General features: G+C 45.8%; 1 protein-coding gene across 3 annotated transcripts in view; it reads right to left on the reverse strand.

The window, feature by feature from the left end:
• Positions 1-510: 510 nt before the first annotated feature.
• Positions 511-17,048, reverse strand: part of RAE1 (ribonucleic acid export 1) — a 16,774-nt gene continuing 236 nt past the window's right edge. For all 3 annotated transcript variants that reach the window (XM_014528706.1, XM_005880678.2, XM_005880679.2), the window contains exons 2-12: positions 15,139-15,235; positions 14,535-14,639; positions 12,125-12,217; positions 7,908-7,994; positions 6,893-6,979; positions 6,710-6,781; positions 5,458-5,565; positions 3,196-3,302; positions 3,037-3,112; positions 2,322-2,516; positions 511-1,622 (exon numbers count right to left, since the gene is read on the reverse strand). In XM_014528706.1, coding sequence (XP_014384192.1) covers positions 1,536-1,622; positions 2,322-2,516; positions 3,037-3,112; positions 3,196-3,302; positions 5,458-5,565; positions 6,710-6,781; positions 6,893-6,979; positions 7,908-7,994; positions 12,125-12,217; positions 14,535-14,639; positions 15,139-15,228 — 1,107 coding nt within the window. In that variant the 5' untranslated portion in view covers positions 15,229-15,235 and the 3' untranslated portion in view covers positions 511-1,535. The remainder of the gene's footprint in view (positions 1,623-2,321; positions 2,517-3,036; positions 3,113-3,195; positions 3,303-5,457; positions 5,566-6,709; positions 6,782-6,892; positions 6,980-7,907; positions 7,995-12,124; positions 12,218-14,534; positions 14,640-15,138; positions 15,236-17,048) is intronic.

A 17,048-nucleotide genomic window follows, 5' to 3' on the forward strand; every position in this document is an offset into this window, starting at 1 on the left:
CAGCAAACTCACTCCCGGTTCCTGGCAGCCCAAGTCCAACCTTGGACTTGTGCAAATGTTTCCAACTTACCAGTTACAAAAACTACCCCCTTGGCAATGTGGCAAAGTCCAGTCTTGGAAAAGAGCACTCCCGAAAGCTCATGGCTTAGACTCATTATTTTGTGGCCATGTTCAACTTTGGCTTGTAGAGAATGTGGGCACGGGGTCTAAGCTAACGCTGTAAATCTACTCCCACTCCAGTGAAAGGGGCTCCGAGCTAACTAAGCTCGACTCCCTCACTGCCATCTTTTCTACCTCTATCTCCTGTCCATAAAGCCACAGGGCTAATTCATAAAAGGGAAAATGAGATGCAAAAGATTAACTTGAAAATTCAAGTTTCTTTTTCTAGAGCATACATGCCTTTTTCTCTCGCAAAAAATAACTTTTCAGGGTAAGACAGAGCTGAAGAGTTCATGGATCTGAATTCATTTGTGCTCCACGTACCAAAGAACTTAAACCGAGTGCAGATAGTCTCTTCCAGTAGAAAATTTTATTGTCATTGCTTTTGATGAGTAGGCAAACACATTGCTTACATGATGACACTAGATTTCCACACTCAGCAAGTTAGTTTACACACCAGCCCCAGGCAGTAAAGTGTAAGAAGCATTTGGGATCACAGGGTAAACACACAATAAACTCCACAGTCAAACATCAACTTGAATTTCATTTGGTACTTACCAATCAGGAATTTTAAATTACACGAAATAAAAAAGCAGCACCCCGTAACTATCACTAGGGCGAGTAAAGAGCACTTCCCTTGCAGGGAACTGGGGTTCTAACTTGGCCACACACACACAGCACCCACTCGGGCTTTGCCTAAAAAGGTCCGTCCCTCAGTCTCCAGGACAGCTGCCCAGCAGAGGAAAAGCACTGGGATGTTAAAGACGGGAGTGGAAGGACAAGGAAAGCACATAGCAACTCCGCTGGCCATGCTGGCAGGGCTGTTGCTAGACATTCCACTTGGTAGAAGGCATTCGCAGCCCAGGATTCCCACCTTTCCCAAGTTTTGAGATCCTGGCATTTCCCAAAGGGCGTTGGAAGTCACAAATCAAAACCCACGATGATGCTGAACAGGAATGATCACTTCAGAGCTCACTGGGCGCTCTCCAGGCAAGGGAGGAGATGGACAAAGGGAGCTCGGAAGGCAGTCTTTAAAATGTTTTATTACAAAGTACAGTACAGTGTTTGTAAAACGTTGCCCAGTGTCTCTAGAACACACTGCTGAACTGAGCACTGCAGACCAGGGGCCCACACGACTCTACCTCGGTAATGGCCTCGGTCCCCGTAGAGTCAGAGGACTCCTGTAACAGGCAGTGGAATGGAGAGACCAACAGTCACTGCGGCCTGAGGGCCCAAATGCTAACCCATGACATTGTTTTCCCCAGGGGTTGAAATCCACATCCATGGTTCACAACCCACCAAAAGCCAGGCCCCAGATTCGAACACATCAGGCAGAGCACAGAGAAAACGACTCCGGACAACAGACGTCTCCGCCACTACTTCTTGTTCCTAGGTTTCAGCTCTTCAGCTGCGTTCCGCAGGAAAATGTAATTTTTCTTTTGAGGATTATAAAATTCATGGCCCTAATGGGGAAAACACACACAACAATCTTATTATGAGAAAGCAGAAGTTAGCACTTGGTGGGCACTCTTCACGGCAGGCCCAGCGCTACGTGCATGAAGCACAGCCTCTGGAGAAGGAATGGAGAGAAAAGCCAACTGTTCAACAGGAACCTCCGTCCGCGGAGGCGGCTGGGACTTGGTGGGATTTGCCTTCCATGTCCCACTTGGAGGAACCGCCCTGTACATGTTTGTCTTGTAGGTGCCGAGACGCTAAGCTGCCACCCCTTTAATAAGCCAAGATGGCCAGGCCGGCGTGGCTCAGTGTCCACCTATGAACCAGGAGGTCACGATTCGATTCCCAGTCAGGGCATATGCCCAGGTTGCAGGCTTGATCCCCAGTGTGGGATGTGCAGGAGGCAGCCGATCAATGATTTTCTCTCATCATTGATGTTTCTCTTTCCCTCCCGGTTCCTCTCTGAAATCAATAAAAATATATTTTTAAAAAGGCCAAGATGACCACCCTCAGAGAGCAAGGCCCCGGCAGGGCGGCGGACAATTAGCTCCGACGTGCGGTTTCATGCAACAGGTCCTCTCTTCCATGACCTCACCGGGACAAGGGCTTGGCCCAGGGCGAGCTGCCCAGACCCAGAGGGAAGGGAAGTGGAAGTGGTTAGTGTGCCTGCCGTGCGTGGAGGGGTGCGGCGGGCTGGGAACGCTCACCTTGGACCAGTCGTAGCTGGAAGCGTAGGCAAATATGTTTCCGTTGTGATTGAAGCAGCAAGCCGATATGGGCTGATCTAACTGTTCCGAAGTTTTCAGTTTTGTTCTGGCATCTTTGTCCCAGAAGCTGAATCTACCATCAGATCCCACCGTGGCAAGGGTGCCGTGCACAGGATGGAACGCGATTCCATTGACCTGCAGGGGTCGACACGCACAATTAGAGGCAGACGAGGAGAAACCTGCTTTCGCCAGCTCGTGCTTCCTGCTTGGAGCTGCTGCGCCTGGTCACAGAGACGACTAGCCATGCTCCCTGAGCCACCGCCAGCCCAGGACCGATCGTGGCTCTTGTTACCACACAAGTCAACAGAAGGTAACAAGTGCGCAGCTAGTGACCCAAGGCACGAGCTCAGGAAAACGCTCTTCTTCCTCAGCAAACAGCAATTTCTCAGTATAAGCCAGTGTATCAACCGTCTACCAGCACCTTGATGGGGGGATACGCTCCCTCAGCAGCCCTGAGCTTGCATTCAGAAGCGAAGTCAGAGGATGAAGACAGTCAACATGTTCACAAAAACAGAAAACAGCCCCACAGAGGCAGCTGTTTCCCTTGAGCCGTGAGCCCCACATCGTCTCTAATACTATAATGACTCAGCCACCCACCTCCGTGTCTGGTTTCTAGGCGCATTCCGTTCTCAAGGTTAAGTTTCTAAAAACATACCGCATAGATGTCCTGAGGAGCTGAAGTATTGGTTCCGTTAGATCGGTGACATTTAAAGGTAAAGTTATCTTTGGCACTGAAAAACAAAGGCCCCAGTTAAGTTTCCCTTTTTTAGAAAAAGTCTTGGTTGAAAATGCACCACCGACCGAGCCAACTCACGGGTTTGGGGGGTTGATGTAGTGGATGGCCACTCTGCCCTCGATGCTTCCCAGCGCGAACCCCGTCGGCTTGTTCTGCTTGTCTTTAAAGATGGCCACACATCGGTGCTGTAGTTTGAAAAAACAAGACAAGCACATCCTCACAGTGTAAAATAAAACATTTCATATATTCCTCCAGTAAGCACTATTTTCTGACTTTCTTCTGAAGAAACCGCAGGCCCTGTGCTTTGATCCAGTTGCTCATTCTCTGCCACCCCGGAGGCCTGGCCGCCACTCCAGCAACGCTCACGACCCTCAGGACCCTATCCGACCCTTCTCTGGTGCTGGCCTCTCATGGGGAGGGAGAAAGACATGTCAGTGTGATCCTTAGCCCAGCACTGCCTGGTGGGCGCCCTTCACCATGACCCAGTGTTCTGTGCCTCTGCCCCTCACTGGAAAAGGGAAGCAGTACCCACCTGGCTATCACTGGGGACCAAGGGTCCAGTGGGACAGTGGCCGAGCCAGCGCTTTCTAAACCACAAAGGGCAATGCCGAAGCAAGTCACTGCACCTGACCCAACCCCGCGTCTGGGGGCCCAAAGGAGCAGGGCTGGGCACCTCTGGGTCTTCCCTTCCTCCTCCTACTCATGACAACCTGGCCTAACCCAGAGGACCACCCACCCTGCCCAAGCTGGACACTTTAGCTTCTGCGGAGGTCAGGAGGTGCGGCCCTGAGCAGCATGAGATGATGGGAAAGAGCAGTTTGTTATTGTGATGATGCAGAACACACAAATGTCCCACAAAAATGGAAAGTGAATGCTGGTTCCCTTTTGGTGCCATTTGCTCTTTAACCCATTGTATGCCATAAGGTTCTGTAGACGCAAGCGGCAGACCTTCCACACACGCCATGCGTGTCTATAAAAAAAAATGTTTTCCCTAAGTGGCAGCCCTGACCAACTTTAAAATCATTTTTCGTGAGAATTTTCAGCTGAAAATATTCAAGAACACCCAAATTGTAATATATTTATTTTTATAATGTTCATTGCAAATTGATTTTTTTAAATTCAAACTATCGTGGCATGTGGGAATGGTTTCCGTTTTGGACGCATGGCAGTTAACTGGTAAAAACAAATGAACAAAATAGCAAGCCCATTACTTCTGTGAGTAAAAAAAGTTAACAAAAAGAAACAAAGGTCTGTAAGTGCTTAGAGGACAGGAGGAACCACAGCTGGTCAAGCGGTACCCCTGCCTGCCCCACCAGCTCGGCACAGGGTCTAATGCCCGCACAGACAGCAACCACACAACTGGGGTACGATTTACAAGAACACAGCTGCACGGTGACCCGGGGAAGACAGGCGGCATTCCTCAACAAGTGAATGAGCAGGCGCCTGCAAGTGAAGCCAGACCAGACTAGGTTGTATCAAGGAGTTTGAATTTACCCAAAGGGCAACGAATGTCAGTTAGGGGGTTGAAGCCAGGGCACAGCAGGGTCACATGTGCCGAGGTAGGAGTCCGCACATTCAGGTACAGAGGATGGACTGAAGGACCTAAACTCTTCTTGTCACTCAACTGGTTAGGGAGAGGGGTCCAGGTGGTGGGGTCAAAACAAAGTTTGTTTCCTAGGACGAGTGAGACTTGAGCATGTTGCACTAAGCATACGCGGGGGAGAGATGGAAGGTACAGGAGGGAACTGGCTGATCAGTGGCCGGAGGTTCCTGAGAAGGCTGCAGGGCACGGGTCCTGCCCTGAAACCGGCCCTGGGAGAACACTGCCTCCACCTGACAGCTGGGGATGGGCAGGAAAAGGCACAGGCGCAGGCAGGTTTCTGGATTCACAGGAGGAAGATAAGGAAGCTCCCAACCACCAGCTTGTTTTCTGAGTAGAAGCTGATCTGAGCTCTGAGACAAAGGGGAAAAGAGAGGGAGAGTCTAGGGGACCCAAGAGAGTGAAGATCTAAGAGCCTGTAGCAAGCGGAAGACAGAGCAGGAGACAAAAACCTAAGCAGCGTCTGGGCATGACGAAGGCAATGTGGAAGGTGGAAGCTATGAGCTTACCATGGAGCCAGTCCACTGGGAAGTGCGGTTTTATTCAGTAGCACCCAGCTATCAGGGGGAAGTTTAGGGGAGACAGGTAAGCTGGGCTCATCCAGCAAAGAAGAGTTTTCACTCGCTAGACATTTGTGTCCTTAAATTGACTCCCTTTGAAAATACTTACAGGTGTTTAAAACCATACGCAGGCACAGAATGGGTCTAAACCCCGGCTTCTTGATCTGACTTCCGACTCACCTGATGTTTCAGGGGAGATTCTATCCTCCTGAATTCAGAAGGCTGGTTCTCTAACTGATAGACTATCAGTCCCCTCTCCGCAGTTGCCACCACAGCCATCGGATATATCTAGGGAATGGCGAGAGCAGAGACGTGACTAAACAGAGGACTGTGCTTTTAAAAGAAGTCCACAGCCCCCCACCCCAGGAGTGTGCTGTCTTTATACCCAAATATTATATCAAATTTTTTTACAGTCATAAAAATAAGTCTGAATTTTTTCTAAGTTTAAAACCCAATGATATCAACATGCTTTAAGAAAACATAAAATCACATTTGGATAAAATCATTTATTTTTAAAAGACTAGTTTCTTTAAAACTATCCTATATAATAAAAGGCTAATATGCAAATTGTCCCTTCGACTGGGAGTTCAAACAGGGGGCAGGACTGGCCGTACAACTGCCCACGGCCCCTCCCCAGCCGGCTGGCCTCGATCGGGGCAAACCCCACCTATGCACGAATTCGTGCACTGTGCACCTGGGCCTCTAGTAAAATATATGAATACTTAGAAAATATACTTAGGAGTAGAGAAGAAATAAAAATCACCTATGGCTCTTCAAATAGTAACAGTTGTTAATGTTATGACAGTTTTACTCCAGTCTTTTTTCTGAGCATTATACATGTATGCATGTGAATGTATGTTTCTATATAATCCATATCATTAACTCAAAGTGTGTATTCTAAGAATACTAATGACTGTCTAATATTCTCTCAAATAAACCTACCCCAGGGTTCACTTAACCATGTCTGTCTTGCTTGCCCTTTAGATCACTTCCCATGTTTCACAGTTTTATAACAACAGAGACCATGTGCAACCTTCTTGTTCTCATGACAAATTTCTGTAAATGGAATTGCTGGGCAGTTGGTACAAAGCTTGAAGACTGATGACTAAATGGATGGAGAAAGTTCTTCATTTTCTCACCCACAGAGACAGTCCCCACAAATCTAAAACAGAGTTACTGCCCCTTTTCCTACAGCCACACGATAAAGGTCATACCCTGATGGCACATAGCTCTCTGCATATATTCAAATGACAAGTGACCAAAAACCTGACACCCACTATTTAGTAATTCTGGAACAAATGCAGCACAAGAATCAGATTTAAGATGACTGAGGCAATCTGGACTATATCCCCCTCTAATTGCAAGATGTCATAAGGTCAGAAAAGCTTTTCTCTTTTAAAAGGAAATATGTATAAAGTTAGAAACACCTTACCATGTCGGCACAATAACACCTCTCAGGGAGCTGCAAAACCATCATGGGATTTGATGATCGTGTATCCCAAAACTAAAAGAAAAAAGCCAGAAAGTGACTATTCAGAGCTAAAGCCCAAACAGTGTAAGAACAATGAATGCATGTTGACCTGGTTGGGCCACAGGGCCCCTCAGCGGAGTGTACCTTCAAAGTCTTATCCCAGCTCCCGGTCATCACGCAGCTGTAGTTCGGGGCTTTGATCCAATGAATGGTTTTCACAGGAGCATCATGCTTTCAACAAGACAGAACCAAAACAGATGAAGGTAAATGTAACTAGTGCTAACAGCTTTAGTTCTGAAAATCCAAAGAGAAGGAATTAATTTAAATATTGAGGTCATACCAAACAAAAACTAAAGGGTATTTTAGCCCTTCACCATGCAAAACGTTCAAGTAACCTAAGAGCCCATGTCTCCCTTCCATTCGCATGAACTTAATTGGATTTTACACCCAATTAACTAGCATGTAAGAGCGAGAGGGAGTCCCTCCTGGGAAATCATCAGAAATAACTAGTAGGGGACTCCGCCAAGGTTTTATTTACTTACTGAGGTGACACAAACTAAGAGATCAGGAGCTGCCTCTTGCACAGAGCACTGTGGCCCGAGTGCAGAACACCTTCCTGACACCATCTCAGTGTCCTCACAGGTTCCTGGCTCTAGGTTCTCTCATCCTCGTCGCTTCCACCTTTCTTAGCAGACTTCACACAAGAGCCTGCCTTGTCCCTAGTGGACTACAAAGCTCTGGGGCGTGTGGAAGCATCTCCTCACCGTTGTACCTCCCCGGTGACAGTACCTGGCATACATCAGGTATTGGATAAATACTGGCCCAATGAACGAGTAAGCATATGTAGCTGGTAAAACACAAGCCACCCACGGGTGCTGAGTGTCAAGTGAGTGAATGTTGAGGGTCACCTGTCACATGTGTCCTTTACAGATTTAACATCACTAACTCCTCATGACGCTCTCATCTACACATACACGGGAGACCCTTCACAGAGCAATCTGTGGAGCACGAGTAAGAATGGTCACAAACGGTCTGTTGTGCTAACAAAGGGGGTTTCTGTCTAAAGTCTAAGTGAGTTGGTACAGTCAAACTGCATCTCTTCTGTAAGAGAATTCTAGAAATTGAATTACAGAACTTGCAGAGGGCACATTCTCCTTACCTGTGCAATCTGTATCGCTTGATTACTGTTAAGGTCCCACATTTTGGCAGTTTTATCACATGAAGCCGTAAAAACTTTGCTCCCATCCTACAATAAAATGGAGAGAATCTGTCATGCTAAGAAAAAGAAAATCTCTGTCTATATGTATAATTAGAAGAGGCTGAATGTATTCAGGCAGGTTTTGCTCTGAAATTTTTACTTTTCCAATTATATGGGGCCACTATACTATAAACGACAATGTCATATAAAAAACACATTTTCAGCTCCATTTTTATTACTGATTTATTTTTTATAAGACATGCTATGTACACAGGATGAACAAATTCAAAGGCATGGTGAGGACTCGGCCTCTCCCCTGACCCAGCTCTCCTCTCAGAGGCAGCCAGGGCCCTGACACGTCTTCCAGGAACAGACAGCGTAGCTGGTATCTGTGTCAGTTAACCAGGAGCCACTTACACTTTTTTCTTATTTTAATCAATTTCAAGCCTTCACGAAAGTTGCAAGAATAAAACAATGAACACCCATAAACCCTCCATTTAGATCCACCAATTACAAACATTTGCTGTATTTCTTCTTTTTATACACACATGTCTATACTCATTACTACTTTTGTTCAGCTCCATATCTAATAGGATTCCAAAGGGCATGCAGTAAAACGACACTAATGTTCAACAATCAGTGGTCCTATGTCAATTACAGAATATCTTAAAAAACAGCAGTTCTTGTAAATGGTTTTTAAAATATTCACATACATAACTCAAAATAGGCCATTCAAATATGAAGCACAAGATAATTTTTACTGCTTGGCTGGCATGGCTAAGTGATTGAACTTTGACCTATGAACCAGGAGGTCATGGTTCGATTCCCAGTCAGGGAACATGCCAGGTTACAGGCTCGATCCCCAGTGCGGGGCATACAGGAGGCAGCTGATCAATGATTCTCCCTTATCATTGATGATTCTATCTCTCTCTCCTGCTCCCTTCCTCTCTGAAATTAAAATATACATACAACTCTAACCGGTTTGGCTCAGTAGATAGAGCGTCGGTCTGCAGACTGAAGGGTCCCAGTTTTGATTCCGGTCAAGAGCATGTACCTTGGTTGCGGGCACATCCCCAGTGGGGGGTGTGCAGGAGGCAGCTGATTGATGTTTCTCTCTCATCAATCTTTCTTCCTCTCTATCCCTCTCCCTTCCTCTCTGTAAAAAACCACTAAAATATATTTTAAAAATACACACACACACACACACACACACACACACACACACACACTAGCATGCACTGGTGGGGTCCCTAGGCCTGGCCTGCGGACATCCCCTGAGGGGTCCCAGATTGCGAGAGGGTGCAGGTCAGGCTGAGGGACCCCACCGGTGCATGATCGGGGCTGGGGAGGGACCACGAGAGGGCTCCAAGGAGTGTCTGGCCCATGTCACCCAATGTTGCCCAGTCCCAATTGGGCCCGGCCAACCAGGGAGTGACCGTGGGAGGGCTCCAGGGCATGTCTGGCCCATCTCACCCACTCCCCATCGGCCGGACCCCAGCAGCAAGCTAATCTACCAGTCGGAGTGTCTGCCCCATGGTGGTCAGTGCGTGTCATAGCTACCAGTTGAACGGTCGTTTAGGCTTTTATATATATAGATATATCCTATATATGTAAAAGCCTAATATGCTTAAGTGTCCAGTTATCCAGTCAACCAATCAAAGCGTAATGTGCTAATGATATGCTAAGGCCACTCAATCACTCGCTATGACAATAACTGACCACCAGGGGGCAGACACTCTGACTGGTAGGTTAGCTTGCTGCTGGGGTCCAGCTGATCGGGACTGAGCGAGATGGGCCGGACACGCCCTGGAGCCCTCCTGAATCCCTCCCTGGCCCCACTTGTGCACCAGTGGGGTCCCTCAGCCTGGCCTGAGCCCTCTCGCAATCCGGGCTGAAAGACATCCCCCCCCCACCAGAGTGCACCAATTTCGTGCACCGGGCCTCTAGTATATATATATAAAAGATAATTTTTACTAAAAAGAGAAAGCACTAATTGGAAAGTCTAGACCAGTGGTTGGCAAATTTTGTCTTAAAGTGCTGGCTATTTGTTTAGTAAATATTTCAGTCTTTGTAGTTCACCGTTGCAGCTCCTTAGCTCTGCTGCTGCTGCAGCATGAAAGCAGCTGCCACACCATGTAAGTGAATGAGTGTGGCTGTGTTCTGACAAAACTGTTTACAAACACAGGCAACGGCCCCATTTGGCCATAGTTGGCTATTCTGTTGTAATTATTATCTTCATTTCATATGGGAGCACCATGCAGATAATGCAGCTGTCACAAATGTTCACTACCTGAAATTCTCATCTATTTCTATGTTGGTCCTAAGAAGTCATGAGTCCTGCAGAGCACAGGACCTGCAGACCTTGCCTCCTCTGAGTTCCACTACATCTTGGTGCTCTGGCGTGCTAGAGGGCCTGGTCACTATATGCTGAATTAAATGCTATTCTCTGTTTAGTTATTATTATCTTTATTTGATATGTGAGGAAACAGACACAGACATTATGTATCTTGCCAAAGTAAAAAAGCTGGAGATAAAGACAAAATTTGAACCTAAGCCAGAACGAGACAATGCTCACAGCTCACTTTTCCTTTAAAATTCAGCTCAATTCTTGCCTCTTTAGTGACACATTCACAGCACCCTTTCAAATTCTTTAGGCTCCCTGTGTTCACACCCACCCCAACCAAGACTTCCGGCCTCTAGAACAGCTCACTGTCAGAACTCCTCACTCCGAGGTTTGAGTCCTCCACGAGATGAGGCACAACTTGGGAAAGGGAACGGACGGCATCATTTGGTAAATGCCAACAGCCACTCAATAACATCCGGGCAGCAGAATTCCTGATGGTTACCTCTACTCCTTACCACACTTAAAAGAAAGTGTACAATTCTGAACCATTACCCAATCAGTTAAGAAAGACAGGGAAATTAACTTAGAAATAATTATATCTGTAACAAATGCATCACTTTTCAAAATGTTTGCATCTACCTATTGGCACATCTATCAACTTCTGACTCAGTCAAGCCCCTTTGTTTTCTTTGTACCGGTACAGCCACCAGGCAGGAGAGGGAGAAGGGCTGGGCTGTCAGCTCTCCCCTGCCCCCTGCTACTCCTTTATCCAGGGGGCAGGCCCTCCACAGCTGCAGCTCTCTCTGTGCCGTGCCACCTATCCTTCACCTTCATTCAGTTCTCCTCAATCAATAGCAACAACAAACAACAACAACAAAAACCTTGAATACGCTTGCTTATGTAGCTGATAGTCAGGATCTGGGAGGAAAAGGGAATCCCAAAAAAACCAAATGTCTTCAAATGTCTAATAACAGAAAAGAATTTATTTTCTATCAGGGATGGGCAAACTTTTTGACTCGAGGGCCACAATGGGTTCTTAAACTGGACCGGAGGGCCGGAACAAAAGCATGGATGGAGTGTTTGTGTGAACTAATATAAATTCAAAGTAAACATCATTACATAAAAGGGTATGGTCTTTTTTTTTTTTTAGTTTTATTCATTTCAAATGGGCCGGATCCGGCCCGCGGGCTGTAGTTTGCCCACGGCTGTTCTGTTCTAGATAGTAAATTTCTAATTTTAAAACAACACAAGCTCATGGAATATTTAGAAGTAGGAAAGGCCTCAAGAAAAATCCTCTGTTCAAGGTAACATGTCAATAAAATACAGTGGGGCCTTGACTTACGAGTGTCCCAACTAACGAGTTTTTCGAGATAAGAGCCGTCTCTCGGCCGATTTTTTGCTTTGAGTTGTGAGCTAAAATTCGGGTTACGAGCCAGCTTCAGATACCCCACCGCTAGTTGGCGCAGCGAACATCACAGTGAACGCCACAACATCAGCCCAGCATCACGTGTCTCACTCGTTCACTGTTGATTTGACATACGAGTAATTTGAGTTACGAGCTCTGTCACGGAATGAATTAAACTCGTAAGTCAAGGCCCCACTGTAATGGATTTTTTATGCAACAAAGCTTTCATAGAGATTAACTAAAGCCAACAACGATAACATCAGGAACATCAATAAATTACTATATTTACACTCAGAAATCTAGAATTCCTTCAATGTGTACACATACCTATTATTTGTGTTTGGGGTTATATAAAAACAGAAACATACAAACATTCTGAATACACTGTATTTATGTAGAAGAAAACATGAAAAATCGAATGACACTTACATCACTCCAGCAGACGTCAAGGACAGGCCCCGTGTGCATCTGCTGGGCTTTAGGAATAGTCTGTCCACTGTCCTGAACTTCCCAGCAGCGAACCTATGGTAATAAGACAAGTTAATGCAAACATAGCAATTTATGATAAATTATATGCATTTAAAACTAATAACTAATGGAGTACAATTAAAATATATATGGACTTCGATCAATCTACTTATTAAAATCTTAGAATAAAATAATTGAAAAGTATACACAAGTAGTTACTTTCCTATTCCTAATCCATTTAAATATACAAATTCGTTTGCTTCCACCTAAAACCGCAGATAGTTTTCTCAACATAGCTATGAGCTACATCTGTCTTTTAAGGCAGAAAGTCATCATTACCATTCAGAGAATCAAAATCAAAGTGGAAACTTACCTTCCTTCTCTGAATACTTCACTTTGACTTTTTATATCATTTTCCCCCAGTTACAAAAGTAATGCATTTTACTTAGAGATTTTGTAAATATGACAAGAAAACAAAAATCACCCTCATCCCACTGGACAACTAGTTGGCAGCTGAGTGCTTTCAGTCTTTCTAGGCACACATATTTTCTTCAAAAAACGAGACTGCACAGTATCTTCATTTTTGTAATTGCAGTTCCCCTCAACTGCATTAGTTGCCAATAAACATTCTTACATTTTTTTGGCAGAGAATCAACTTAAGTCTTTCTAGAAACTCCATGTAAAAACCAAACCTGCTCAACCTTGACAACCTCCTCCCCAACTACTTGCCTCCTCTCATCCCCTCACTGCCTGCTTTCCTGTTGCAGAAACCTTTTCAAAAACTTTAAAAATAGTATCCCATCATTCCGACATATCATAAATTACCATTACTATTAGATGGTGCAATTTTGAAGTTTTACTGCATGAAGACCCTCAAGGGTCTATGCTTAGATCCTCCTCAGGCCCCGAGGGAAATCGCTGAGAGACAGGATTGCTTAAGAACTGTACCAACACACACACCTATCAGCATACCATGTAAGGTTTCAGCTTAGTGTTGTCAGCACCAAGTGTAATTCCTTTATTTTTGTTAATTTGATAGAAAAACAAGTCAATTGTGTAAATGCGTGTTTACCTATTTTAGGTGTGGCTGAGTGGTTGAAGTTTAATGGATCACTTGAACCTCTTTGTGAAGTACCTCTTCACACCCTTTGCTTATTTTTCTACCAGTGTTCTTTCTTTTTGTATACTATGATTTTGTCTCTTTTTTGTACACAACAGGTAAGTGTAAGGTCTATGCAGAATCTGTGCTGTATCTAAAGTTAAGAGAAGTTTGCCATATGCCTGAAGAACATGCTCAGGAAGCCTAGTGCACTGTCATGGACAACACGCACTCCCAACCAACACCCAGTTGATCTGGGAATTCACTTCCAGATTCTGACCTAGAGGAGGAATTTCTGAGCCAGCTGTGTAACTGTGCCTTAACAAAACTCAGTGTACCAAGAAGTGACATCTGCCCACTCAGAAGGGTTTTCACCAGTGGTTCCCAACATGGGGCATGTGCCCCACAGGGGGGCAATTCGAGAATGAGTAATTAACAGTAAATTTTTTGCATTTCTTATGGTTCTAGGGCCTCATATACAGTATATCTATAATAATAAAAGCGTAATATGCTAATTAGACTGGACATTCTTCCAGACGCAGTCAGGGCTGCGAGGGAAGCCTGGGCCGCGGGTGCCAGAGGGAAGCCGGTGCCAGCAGCCAGGGGAAGGAAGGGCTACTCTTGCATGAATTTTGTGCATCAGGCCTCTAGTAAATATGTATTGTGACATATTTATGCATTTCAGTTATTATGTTTTGAAACTTTATTTGCTATTTTTTTCATATTACTTCATATTAATTTTTTTAAACAATTTCTTAGTGATTTCTTCCTCAATACTTCAATTGTCCTTTTGTTCTTTTATTTTTCTTTTTCACGGAAGCCATGCTCTTTGGAAGCTTGTTTAGACCAAGTTAATGGCCTTTTAGGCTTCCTCCACGGGAACAGAAGTCATTTTTTTAATAATAAGAATTACATGTCACAGGGGGGCATCAGGATTTTAGAGATGCTCAGGTGGGGCATGGCCAAAAAAAGGTTGGGAACCACTGATTGATATCCTCTAACTCGGCGGTCGCCAACCTTTCGGATCTCACGGACCACTGGTTGGCAACCGCTGCTCTAATTTATCTAAAATTTATTTATTTAAATACAGAAAATTGTAAAGACAGGAGAGTTCCCATACACCCCACACCCAGTTTCCTTCTTACATTTGTCAACATGGATAAGTCTTAACTCAGCTTCATCCGCTTGGGAGAGGATGGAGCCAAAAGGAAAGCTAATTCCAGCCATTCAAAGAGGCATGACTTATAGAACACGCACATAAGGAGCACTTACATCGTTAGCCCACGATCCTGCAATAAGAAAGTTCCCTGGCAAGGTTGGTGGGCTAAAAGATAGACAACCAATGCTATCATCAGGAGAGGATGTCACTTCAATATCCTGGTGGGGGAAAGGTCAATGTTAAAATGTATGCATCATCCCAGTTTCATTCAAAATTGCTTTCTTTCTCACTGAACCTCAGGGTGGAATTCCCTTGTGCTCAAGAACTAACTGAATCAGACCTGTCTTACTTTGCTCAAAAAAGGTGATGAGAAAGAAGCCAGTGAAGGCACCAGCACAACCATGTTTCCAGATGAGGGCCCACCATCTTGCCCTTAAGTGCTGATCACAGCTACTGCCTGCCCTCCCTCCCTCCCTCCCTGCAGAGATTCTGATTCAACAATGTAGGCCAGGCCCCAGGTGATTCTGGTGATTGGGGCAGTGAGGGGGACAGGACACCAGGTCCCTATGCTCCAATGTTTGAGAAAGCAACCCGACAAATTTTCAGAGCTTCCACCCCAAAGGAGGCTCCCCCACTATCAGTTTCTCCTGCTGCCACTGCTGTGGGGGACCCTGCCCTGCACTCTTCAGGACAACCCCAGGATGTCCAATGTGGTACCTTCATAGGGTTGTGGTTATCTGTAGTTGTGCTGCCAAACATGCTGGTCCCACCAGTTCCAAAACCAGAGGTTGTTCCAAACAGACTCATTTTGGCTCTAAAAAAAATAATGGAAAATGTTAAGGACAAGTCCTTTTTTAAGTTATAAATACCACCGAGAGGCAATACAAAGCTAATTAAGGCGCAGAAGGGAAAGAAAGAGTACATGGCTTGATGCTAGGCCTCTCTCTATGGAAGAGATCTAAATATGTGAGAGAGTGCTTTTAAAAATAAACGTCCTATTTTAGAAGTTTTAGATTTATAGACATTGTAAAGACAGGAGAGTTCCTATACACCCACGGCCAGTTTCCTTACACTTGTCACCATGGACAAACCAACAGTGACACATCTCTGCAGAGCTTCTCAGTCCCCAGCTAGAACTCAGCTCGCTCAGGCTTTACGGCGACACCGCGCTGAGCACCAGGATACAACCGCAACCAGCAGCAGGCCCCACTCTTCCAGGTTCCCACTGAGTGAGAATCCACTTTCTTACTAAGCTCTGCTCGCTGGTTGAGGTCAAGATCTCCATGTAAAGTTACTTAGAAAAGCAACCAGTCCTGACTGCGATTTCTTTGTAGGAGTTTTTCAAAGTAATCCACTTTGGTCTGTGTGAGCACCAGCCTCGCATATGGGTGGATATTTGCCAGCAAGAATCTCCCATTATGAGTTTTTTTAGTAAACTCACCAGGTTTTGGACCCTGCTCTCACCAGGCCTTACTTTACTGCTTTATAAATACAAAATACTCTCTCCAGGAGTACTCTGAGGATCACATTGGGTTATCCGTGTGGAAAGGGCAGTACCTCGTACTTAGTGGGTACAATGAACAACTTTCCTTTGCAAGGAGATGTACTGTAACTCCCTGGTGACTCACGCGTGCTTAAGCCACATTTTCAATTCTGTCATCGGCTAGCAAAATTTTAAACCACGAAGCCTACCATGTCAGTCACCTCTCCCAAAGGAGTCAGGGAGCTGAGTGGCATACTTGCCAACAAGGGTAACATCTCTAAAAACAAGACAACACGGAATGGGAAACTACCAGGCATTTTGGAAAGACATTTGAGTTTCCCCAGCTCCATGAACAATAAGCAGGTGCAGACATGCTGGGTAAAAGCAACAGCTCGGAAAGCAACTCTGTGCGAGGCTGTGCCACTACCGCTGCCTTAAACGTCAGCAATGTACTTGGAACGCCAGTTAACTGCACAGGCGAACAAAGCCGTGGCCAGCTGCTGCCATTGAGCCCAGGAACTAGCCATATCGCTTTGGCCGTGTTATTTAGCCTTGACTTTCTCATCCATAAATACAGTCACTGACATCCATTTCATAGGGTTATGAAAACCCAGTGAGCACACACGGTACCTGAAACTTGACTCCCATTCCCTCCCCCGCCTCAACCATCAAGATGGGAGAGAACACTCCTGCCATTAGGAAGGAGCACAGGCCATTCCAGTGTGTGTCGGCCTTTGTGGACCACGTGGTATGCAGGACACCGGGAGCCTTTCACCTCCCCCACCGCCCCCCCACGCTGCCCTTCTCGCGCTCTGCACCCACACGCTCCCTGCCGGCTTCCTTTCTGCCCCCAAAGGCGTGCTCACCCCTCGCTGTGGCTGGGGTAACTCCCCCTCCCCCCAACCTCCAGCTGTCTGTCAAAAGGTGGCCCCGGGGAACTTTGTGAGGGGACGGAATGTTCTAAAACTGCACCGAGGTGGTGTTTGCACAACTATATTAAAGTCCCCAAGCTCATCAACATGTACACACAGGTCTAACTTACAATAAAGCTCTCAAACCTATGTTTTTTAAGGAAGGTCACCTCCTCGGAGGCCTCTCTGCCTTCCTAATTTAACATCCCCAACCTCCCAGCACCGCCCCCCAC

Source organism: Myotis brandtii, unplaced genomic scaffold, assembly GCF_000412655.1.
Source record: "Myotis brandtii unplaced genomic scaffold, ASM41265v1 scaffold647, whole genome shotgun sequence".
NCBI classification, from domain to species: domain Eukaryota; kingdom Metazoa; phylum Chordata; class Mammalia; order Chiroptera; family Vespertilionidae; genus Myotis; species Myotis brandtii.